At 40.0% G+C, this 11,116-nt stretch overlaps 1 protein-coding gene across 1 annotated transcript in view; it reads right to left on the reverse strand.

Moving 5' to 3' along the window:
* GABRA2 (gamma-aminobutyric acid type A receptor subunit alpha2) overlaps window positions 1-10,004 on the reverse strand; it is an 83,997-nt gene extending 73,993 nt beyond the window's left edge. Inside the window, exons 1-2 of the mRNA XM_044418047.1 lie at window positions 9,934-10,004; window positions 4,796-4,911 (exon numbers count right to left, since the gene is read on the reverse strand). Coding sequence (XP_044273982.1) covers window positions 4,796-4,911; window positions 9,934-10,004 — 187 coding nt within the window. The remainder of the gene's footprint in view (window positions 1-4,795; window positions 4,912-9,933) is intronic.
* Between the last annotated feature and the right edge of the window lie 1,112 nt (window positions 10,005-11,116).

Here is an 11,116-nt window from a genome sequence, read left to right on the forward strand (position 1 = left end):
GACCGCCCTTTGAGATCTGCGGGAGAGGCCCTTCTCTGGGAACCCTCCATGAAAGAAATTAGGAGAGTAAGTACTCGGAGGAGGGCTTTCTCTGCGGTGGCGCCCAACCTATGGAATTCACTCCCCAAAGAGGTCCGCCTGGCACCGTCGTTACTGGTTTTTCGGCGCCAGGTAAAGACCTTTTTATTTAAACATCATTTTAATTGTTAAAACATATGATCTGGCCAGGGCAACTTCTTCTTCCTTCTCTTTTCTCCTCCTTTATTTTTATTTACTTATTTTATACTGATAATTTTAATTTTATATTTGTAACTCAGTGTATTTTTTGTATTTTTGTATTTAATGGTAATTTATTATGTTCTATTGTATTTCAATGTATTTTATTGTGTTGTAAGCCGCCCCGAGGTTTCGGCAAGGGGCGGCATAGAAATGTTATAATAATAATAATAAAAAATAATAATAATAATATTTTAGAACTTTCTACTATGGTTACTATTTACTATTTATATACATCACAACAACAACAATTGCATCAGCATTAATCACCCCTTTAAAGCAAACAGATATGTGCATATGATATGCATCTATAGTTCATGACACTATATAATTGTTTCTAAAAATCATTACTCACAGAATTGGTTCATTTATTGCAGTGGGTTTAATAAGCTAATGTGGGTTGTTAACCACCCTGTGTCAGACACATACCAGGGAATTTGCATAATTACCCTTGCTGGCACAGCTTCCTCTGTTGTGCCAAAATAACCAGGATGGCTTGTTGCGGTGGTTAACAAGGCACCCAGAAGGTATTGGCTGTTGTAGAGTTCAGGGTTAGATTAGCAACAAGCCACCCTGGTCAGGAACACACAACATGGGAAGCCACACTTCCAGATGTATTTAAGCTAATTCCATGAGCACCTGTAGTGGATGACGCTTGCCACTGTAGCTTATTTCCCCCACTATGATCGTATGAACATGGCTGCTGTGGAGAACCTATGGCTTGGGCAGAAATATTGGTGCTCCTGTCAAATAATCAAAGAGTCCAAAACACAAGATATGACCACATCCTCCTTGATGGAGCTCATCTTGTAGGCTACAGTCATCATGTTACCTGCTTCTTCGAATCACTCAATCCCTTATTTTCTGCCCAATCTTTCATTCATCTCCCCTATCCATCAGAATGGAAACTGGGGAGCAATGCTACATGCAAGCCAGTGATGCTCCACCATGATGTGTACGGATTGTTCCTTCTCTTTCTTGGAGAAGATGCAGCAGCAGCACTTCACAGAATCCTGTTTCATTTCTTCCAGCATTAGTGCTTTAGTTCTGTCTTGAAATGCAGCCATCCAAACAACAAAAGAGAATGAAAGAACGGTTCCCACAGAATGAGGATGGTATGCACTATGCACCACTTACTGTGTGTGGGATGCATCTGAGATGATACAAACTACAACTATGCTCAGAACCAGATTTCAGAATTATCCACCAGATACACACACCTTTTTAGCAGAAAAACTGGCAGTGTAGAACATAGCATTGGAAGTTCTGAATATTGGCGGGGGGCGGTGGCCAGGGAGAGGGGAAAAAACTCTCTAGAAAATGCTTTCCAAATCAGAGATGAAACTATTTTACCATCTGCTCATTTTTAGATATTTCTTTTTCTGTTTGTGCCTTCAGAAGGGACAGAATATATCATGAGGAAAAATTTGTTTCATGGCTTCATCCTATTTATGGGCTCCTTATTTGACATTCAGGGGTTCTTCAGTGCTGCATGAGGCAAGGGGATACAGCAGAATCCAATGAGACTTCTCTTAGAGTCAATAGCAGGGGCCCGTCTGCCAGAGCCTTTTTCCTTTACAGCAGTGGTTATCACTGTCTTTTGAGCATAAGCCACTGTGAGCAAGGTCTTCATTAGAACTAAGAATGTGCCACAGAATACGTGGAACATTCCTGTGCAATGCACACTGCAAGACAGAATGCACTACCAAAGTTGCAGGATGAGAAATTCCTGACCTGCCTAGGATGTTATATACCATGCGGACAGTAAAATTCAAGGAAGTTCCAGCAATCCAAGGCATTGATAACATAGTTTATGCAGTATCAGCACAGTTTATGCTGCACACACATTATTCAAAAATATTTAGTGGAAGTGATTTCCAGGCATCAGGTTAGGGCTCACAGGGCAATCCTCAACCTCAGAGCCACAGGATATTTTGGATTATCCTTTAGGATAAGGTGGAGAAATCCTTCCACTGGTAAAGAGGAATTCTGCTGGCAGAGGGGGACAACACTTGTCCAGGAAGTTCTAAAAGAAAACCTTCCAGGGACAGTGTTCCCTTTGGCAACAGGCCCCAAAATGGGGCATCCTGGGGTTGTGAGGCAGACAATCTATGTGTCCACATCACAAAAGGCCTAAAGGTCAGTTACCTCTACTACTTCTTCCAATTCATTTCCATTTTTACTTTGTTTTGCTTGTAAGATCTGCTGGGATAAAAACCCTTGTAGAGCCACCTCCACATCCATCATGAGGTGGCAGGACTTTAAAGTTGTGGACAGTCCTCCCCGCACTCCCAACTTAGGTTTGTCATGTAATCTAAGAACATAGTGCAGATTCAATGATATGGGACAAGCTTCATCAGGATACTGTAAGCAGAGCCCTTAATTAGCTAGGTTGCAGGAACCAAAAATTCTTTTAAATGGCCTTTAACCATCTCTTGTACCCTATGCTAAGAAAAAAGAGCAGAACTGCTAGGTTCTTTGCAAATGCCTGGCATTGCCTCTCTTTGAATTCTCACCATGTAAGAGCTGTTGAAATGTATGGCATGTAATCTAAATTAGGATTACACTAAGTAAGGACCTACATTGTTTCCTTAAACCTGCCATAAATTACAAGAAGCTAGGCTCATAGTTAAATATTACTCATTGTATCAATGAAAAATCTGTTCCCTTAAGCGCCACATCTATCCATCATCGTATGTTATAAACAAGGCCTATCTGTGTTAGACAACTTCATGTAGTGAAAATACTGAAGACTTCTTGTCGTCGTTGTTGTGCGCCATCAAGTCATCTCCAACTTATGGTGACTACAGGAAGAAATGCCCTCCAGAATGACCTGTCCTTGGCAGCTCTGCTCAGCATTTGTAAACTCAAGGCTGTGGCTTCCTTAATGAAACTAAGCTATCCCATAACTGGAAAGATGTATTAACTTCCTTATATCCAAGGTTTCCCTTGCATATTAATCATATGAAGAATTATCCCCCTCACTCAAATTACATATAATTTCAAAAATGGGAAGTTTAACTGATTAGGTCTTAGCATCAAAAATAGCAATAATTGTAGGCCAATTTTAGAGCCCATTCATAAATCACAGTTACACAAGAAAAATGGTAGTTCAAGTCCAGCTTGTCTGTACCATGGAAGTGGCCTTTGGAGAAACATCAGTAGCGGGCTGTTGACAGTGAATGGCATGGGTTTTTTTCCCATATTGTTTTTCGCAGCAAAAGGAGACAAATGGAGCTAATAATATCATTGCGAAATAGTGTCTTCAAATGAACAAGTCATGAAAATCAAAATGCCATCTAAGAATTAAGCATTTTGCCAAGAAACTTTTTTCATATATGTATGGATATGCAATCATTTCTACTTTACATTTGATAAAACCATTGGAACGAATCAGAAAGTATATTTGCCACATCTACAAATAAACCAAATGTGAATGTCCTAGTAGGAGTTCCACACAGCAGTGACATAAGGCTACCATATTACACTAGCTAGAAAGTGGAGCAGTTGTCGACGAATCCAGCAAGAAATGTGCAGTCAAGACTCCACCTGTGCACACAAATTGCCACCTAGTGGAATTGCCTTTAGGTGTCAACGTGTCCCAACAAGCTTTTAGTCACTGGACTCCTCACAAGTCATGACCATTTACAATTTGACAATGCAAATCGTATTTTCATAAATCAATGTCAGAAATATCCAAAAGTCTAGCGTTCAAAAGCAATGTTCTGATCCTGAGAACCCAGTTCTTTCACCAACCCACCTTCCACATATCATTGCAAATTATAATTCCTTTCTGCCTCCCTTAGACTAGTGTTTACACTGTGCTAGTGAGCACTATGTAGAATGTGGCCTCATGACCAGTCTGAATACTTACTGGATAATGTCTGTGATATTAAGGTAGCACACAACCAGGGAAAGATCAGCAACGTGTAAGTATAGATCAAAATAAAAAGTAAGGTATCTGCCATCTGGGAAGGCCTGAGTGAAAGGCAGTTATTTAAGGCATTTGTATGAGTCATACACAACATCTTTGTTTCCGAGCTCCAGCAAAGGTAATCTACAACAGATGTGCTATGCATTGACCATGACAAATGCTAGTTATAAAGGAAAAGATACAGGAAATCTTCCCAATGATTTCAGTGGTAGCTTGATGGTCGAAGCCTTGGACTAAATAGGATAGGAATAGACAAGATCCTCAGTTCACTAATTATCTAGGATTTGGGTAATATTCCATACCAATTATTAAACCAATTCCAAATTAACCAACCAAATAAAGCAGATAAACAAAATGGCTAAGATTACCCTATCCAGAAACATCCATTCAAGACTACAAATATACTTCAAATGCTTGGGTGCCAGCATCAAATTTCTTGGTCCTGAGGATCAATGTTTAAGATACCACCTCAAATTCCTAGACAGAGCAATAAGTCAACATTCTTAGGTGTAACTTGACATTTTAAACACCACATTTCTCACAACATTACAGACTCTCTGCTTTTGAAAACCAATTATTTATTACCTCCCAATCCTGGTCGCAGACGATTATCATACCCATCCAGAAGTCTGTCTAGAATTCTTGTAAATATGGTGATGTTATTTTTTGCTTCATCTTCATTAGGGTCAGCCAATGCTGATCTAAACAGAATTTTAAAAAAATCTAATAAGCATCCTTGCATTTACACATGTAATCCAAAAAGGTCACGTTTTCTTACTGAATAATGAATGATTTTTGGGTCTAGGACCTCTCCATTAACACCATAATCAACATATAACCCACAGTTAATATTTCCCTTCTCTTTCACCATTTCCCTGCTGCTTCCCTCATCAGCACATCATAACAAGAACTTCCCCATTAGCTACTGATAGTTAAGTGACCTGCAGCAGCCATATTAGATCTGAGCAGGTTTGTTCTACTCTTCTTGTACCCCAATCCCTCTCTGACAATCAGAAGAAAAGAAATTGGTTGGCTGCCATTGGAGACAGAATATTTGTCCTGCTGGATTGTATCAGCAATCCACCTTCCATCTGACTGTGTAAGACGGATATGTGGCACTGTCCTTTAACCTTTAAAGCAAATGAAAAAATTGGAAAAACACTAGTGCATCCCATGCCACTTTGGCCCACCTGCAACTTACAAACCAACAGCTGAAAACCAAGGATGTAAGTAATAGTTGTATCCAGTTTTTTATAACGATACATCTAAAATTTGGAAGGTGATAAGACTTGTAATAGCAAACTCTACCTACAACAGCCTTACCAGCCACTGAAATTCAGGCACCACTGATTACTGACTTAACTGTAAACCCTGCCCCTTCATATACCCTTGCCCTCAAAAATAATCTTACTGTTGCAAGTAGGGATGACGAACAGCAAGGAGAATTGGCCTAGATGCATTCACTGAGTTGTGTGTCATTGGAAACAGCTACATGCAACTATCCCAAAGGCAATGGATGCAGTCTACAAGGTCTATTCCATTGTCAGCCAAGGTTCCCAGCTGCCAGTGACCACGTCCTTCAAAAGAGTCAGTTTATACAAGCAAGAAAAATGGGGACAACAAGCAGGGCTGGCAGGGAGTTCCCCTAGCTGCACCAAGTAATTTTGGAATTCTATGGGAAATCATGGTGGGGGGTGAGCACATTGTATGACAAGCCTGGGGCAGTTCACCCATCAGTAGGTTTACTACAGTCTCATTAATTCAAATGGCTTGGCATTCAAATAATAAACGTATTGACTATATAGGCCTGCTACTCCAAATTATATATTTGCATGCCTGGTAATATATGAATCTAAAAAATAAAGCAGGCTTGAAATTACATTGGACCAGATCATAGAGTCATACAGTTGGAAGAGACCTAGCAGGCCATCAGGTTCAACCACCTGCTCAATGCAGGACTCAGGTCACCCATGCAGATTTCAACCAGGCCCAACCTTGCTTAGCAGCCATGTTTAAACAGGATCGTGCACTTAAGGCTATATGGAGGCTTTGAATTTTGCTTGTCTTTGAATAACTAGTTCGATTAATTTTTGCAGGGAGTTTGTAATAAAACAGTGGATTCTACAAAGCACTATAAAATTCCGATAGTCTGACATCAAACAAAATTCTATGACTATTGCTCTATAAATGAATTGTGCATGGGGAAAGCGTTTTGGAATGTGAAATGTCAATTACATTCATCCTGTAATACAGGTCATCCATCACATCGATATTATGAATAGCACACTGGTCAACCCTGCAATAGGTTGGTTGTTCATAGAACAACCCACTGTATGCCCAGCAAATGATTGGGCTTGCCATATCTTGTTCTCTCCCTCCTTCTCCTTCAGTCTTCCAGCTGCTTCTGACATACATTCCAGGCGAACCTGCAGCAAAACTCATTTTGGCTCTTTATCCCAATCCTCTCCCATTCCCAACTGCTACCACTTTTGATCAATGGTTTGTTTGTTTTTTTCTAGTGCTAAAAATGTGCAGTCAGGGTCATAGCTTTTTAAACATCCTTATTTGCCATTCTTTCATGGATCTGCAAAGGTGCATTTACAGCTATTCAACAGGAATGATATTGTCTGGTCAATTACCCTGTATGTTTCAGCTGTCATAGGAAGATGAAAGGGGGTGTAGGTAACATATAAGAAAATTGACACATCCAAGTTGTTTATCAGCTAATCTGCACATAGGGAGAAATAACAGTGAGAGAAATGAGGGACCTTATAGCACAAGTAAGAAGCACAAAAAATGAAGTTGGGAAAGCCAAAGGAGTAAGTGCCCAAGACTGGCAAAACAACATTTCCTCCTCTGTCATAGGATCCTCTCAGTTTTCAGTGTTTGAACTGGCACTTCTCACTGTCCTCCACCTTTTCAGTACTTGCTAACACTCCAGATGCTCCAGAAAGGGAGCTATGAACTCTTGGTGCATTTCATATCTCCTTTTTCATGGCCCCTTTTGTGGCTACTGCATTCCCTAATCATTTTTTTAAACACAGAAATGTATGCAAATTTAGTAGCTGACAATAATGGATGCAAAACTTGCATTAACTGAACTGCTACTACAGGTGCACAAATTTCCCTTCCATCTACTTCCCAGCCATTACATCTTGCAGATTTTGAATATTAATATTTTATAATCAATACTATATATTTATCATAATAAAATTGTGCAAATATTGTCAGTAACCTATGATAATTCTTAGAAAATATCACAATAGCCTACAATATAATTGATCATCAAGTTCAGATGATACAACAACCCATCATGGGCAAGGACAACCCTATTGCCCATGGCTTTTCTGCTTGGCTTGTTCCTAAATGATAAGGTACTCATTAGCAAAGTTCCAGGTTGAGATGACACAACAACCCACCAAGTCTGGCTGTCAACAGTGTGTTGTTCTGCCATGTAAACTTGGTCTTTACCTATGTTTTCACTCAGTCACTATGTAGCTTACAAAACATAAGAGGGAAGCTGCCATGATCAGACCAGCATTTAGTAGCTGCTAATAATGAGCTCAAATGAGATGGAAAAGCAGCAAACTGCAAGCATTCTGCCACCCTTAAATATTTTGATTTTTTGAATTATTCTCATTACATTTCTGGAATGGCAATAAATAATTTTATAAATAAACAAATAGTTTAGTGATGCTACATGCATATAAAATACAGATGCATACATGCATATAAATTATTTTAATGGATCTCCCAGATTCAATTACAGTGGGTTGGGTGCAAATTTAGCCTCATTTAGACCTATTCAGTCACAATAAGGCTAAAATAAGGCTGTTAGAGCCAACTCACTCATAAAGAGATCCAATTTACTTAAACAAAAAAAGCAGAACTTCTTGATGATTTAAAATTCAATTAAAGATGCTATGAGGGGAAAAAAAATCAAAAGTCATCTTATTCTCCCCACCCTAACTCCTTTTACTAAAACCACCAATACATGCAGCGAAAATGCAGTGGTCTTTTAATGGCTAGCCAAGACTTGTGCTGAAAAACCAGCGAACCTTGCTGAAAAAATCTATCCCAAGGCCTTGAAGTATTTCCTTGAAAATTAATTATCCTGCACATATCTTTCCTATGCACAACCAAATTTTTGTAGGAGTTTCATGCCACTAAAGCTGTTTAATACAAGTTTCAACCATTAGGGTAACAAAAAGTCTTATGCTACAGGCATGGCTCTTCTTCATCAACCTGCAGTTATTTATGAATTTTTTGACCTGCACTCTGGCAGTGTGAACCAACAATTCATGCTACCCTGCTGCTGACTACTTTAACATGAGCACAGTGTGAACTGCAGAAAAATAAATAATCCAGGAATAAGATCTTTTATATAGACAAAAACGATCTTGAGAAATTGACAAAACAATTCTACCTCGGTCAAGCTATTCAACAATATGAACGAAGTACTGAGATGTAAAATTTCAGACTGTGACATTTCAAGCCATTTCTTTTAGTAGTTATAATCATCTGATTTTCAGTTCAACACTTAGAATTTCACAGGTGATCTGACATTAAAGTGTGCAATAACTATAGTTCCTACTTGCACGTAGGTAAAGACAGCTATTGCTACAAGTATTCAAAGGAAGTCTAGTATTTGCAGGCAAGATGTAGTCAAAGCCTAACATTGATAATCCTATCAGCTTCTATCTAATTTTGAAAATTAAACAAACAGGACTAGTCTGTCGTTAGACACATTGAGTCGTTGACAGCAATGAGACCCTCACTTGACTAAGGCCCACTCTGGCTTAACTAGTACTGCAGCATCCATGCTGGCTAGATAAAACTGAAAACACATTTTAATATATTTAATTCTGGCCACTGAGCTATGCAGCCAATAGTCTGGCCACACGTCAAACGTAAGGCTTTTTTATTGTAAGTCTTGAGGTTCGTAGGATTTTGAGGAAATTAAAATACAGAAAGATATTAGTCAGGATGCGACAGCAGTCCAAACTGAATCCACAAGCAAAATGAAGTAACATATCACCATTAATTGGATACAAAGACTGACCAGGTAACACCAAACCTAAATAAGTATTTTTCAGTTGCCTTCTATGCTGTTGTCATGTTTGATCTATAGATCATTAAACAACATCAAAAGTTGATTAATAAATCAGGTTATTGTTTTATTTTATAGGACTGTGGAATTGTATACTATCTCCACCTAGAGGTTCAAAGATTAAGTGTCTCAGTATTCTGTTATGTTGACCAAAAATATTTTCCATCCCAGTACAGATCCACATGCAAAATGCCCCTGTTATCCTCAGTGCTTTGGGTTGCTTCCTGATTTCAGAGGAATCTATTCTTTATTCTCTATGCGCACAGACATAATGAAATTAATTGTGGAACAATAACCCAACAAAACATTGTAAAGATTCAAAGGTTACACAGAAAAATAACAGAAGAGCTTCTACCCCCCCTCCACCCAACTCTTTTCAAGACTAAACATGAAACTCTTGTTTAATTTTCTGAATGACTTGTTTTGCACAAGTTTATTAATATTTCACCAACCTCAGGACTTCTTCCTTTACTTCACTTGTTCTGCATAATGACAGATCATATATTTAAAGAGCCAACATATACCAACATCTATAAGCCAATTACAGGAACTAACTACCACCCAACAAGACAATCTGTGTTGCTGTTGATCAAGAAGCAGCACCTCCTCTCACCTTGCAGACAAGCACACCAAGAAAATGAGAAGAATCAATTGCATCATGTAGGACATCAGTTTCCTCTTCATAGCTGCTTCCTTGCAAAACCTAACGATGCAAGAGGAAGAAAAAGGACTTCGCTCAGATCAGTTTCCACCAAGAAATGCCTTCAATATAAACCAACAGGGGGGAAATGTCATTTCAATGGAGACTTTAAATCCTTGGGTCTCTGAAGCACTTTCCCCCTCACTCAACGAACAACTTATTAGATCTCCATCATCCTCCCAGATCATGCGTTGTTCGTGCATGCAGTGCATAATCAAAAGTGACATATGAGCAGATGCATCAAATGTTGCTTTCCCTCCTCCTTCCCATGTAACATAAAGAGATTGAAGACTTTCCCTGTTATTTCTTTATTTATTTATTGTAATCAGCTATTCCTCGATTGGCTTCGTTGTATCTCCCCCAACCAAAAAAACAAAAAACAAAATGAGGAAGGGGGCAGACACACACACGCACACACACACACACACACACTTGCAAGGGGTTCACTGGCTGCGCTGCGAACCAAACCGGTTCAGCTCTTTCCAAATGCTGAGCATGTTTGACAGCTGTTTGAAGATAATAACTGACACAGTCCTATAGACAGAGAGACAGAATTCACAAACAACGACATTCACAGTGCAGCACAAAGTTGCAGAATTAAAAGGGGGGGGGTCACTTAAAGCAGGGTGCTTATCTTGGACGAGGTGAAAGAAAAGGTTCAAAGCCCAGTTCGCCCCCCACAGACACACGCAAAAACACACACCCCTCTTTTTCACTCTTGTGCATAACAACCCCTCACAACCACTCACGCTGGGTTCTTTCCATAGGAGGGAAGGAGTGGGGGAAAGAGGGGAGGTAACTGGGGAGCCTACCTTGGGAGCACCAGGAGGCGCTCAAAGGAGCTGCCAAATATGTAATATATACAAACAGGACTTGGTGAGGCTGAGGAGGGAGTCCTCCCTCGCGAGGCTCTGGAGAGTGGGGGAAGCTCGAGAATGGGGAAACTTGGGGGTGGAGGGGAGCGACTACTGCAGCAGCAGCAGCAGCAGCAGCAGCAGCAGCAGCAGCAGCAGCAGCCCTATGAAGACAAGCGGTTCCAGAGCGGTTGTGTGTGCATGTGTGGTGGTGCGGGCGCGCGGGCAGGCGGGCGCGCGGG

The sequence above is a fragment of the Varanus komodoensis genome, unplaced genomic scaffold, assembly GCF_004798865.1.
Source record: "Varanus komodoensis strain SLA01 unplaced genomic scaffold, ASM479886v1 scaffold9, whole genome shotgun sequence".
NCBI lineage: Eukaryota > Metazoa > Chordata > Lepidosauria > Squamata > Varanidae > Varanus > Varanus komodoensis.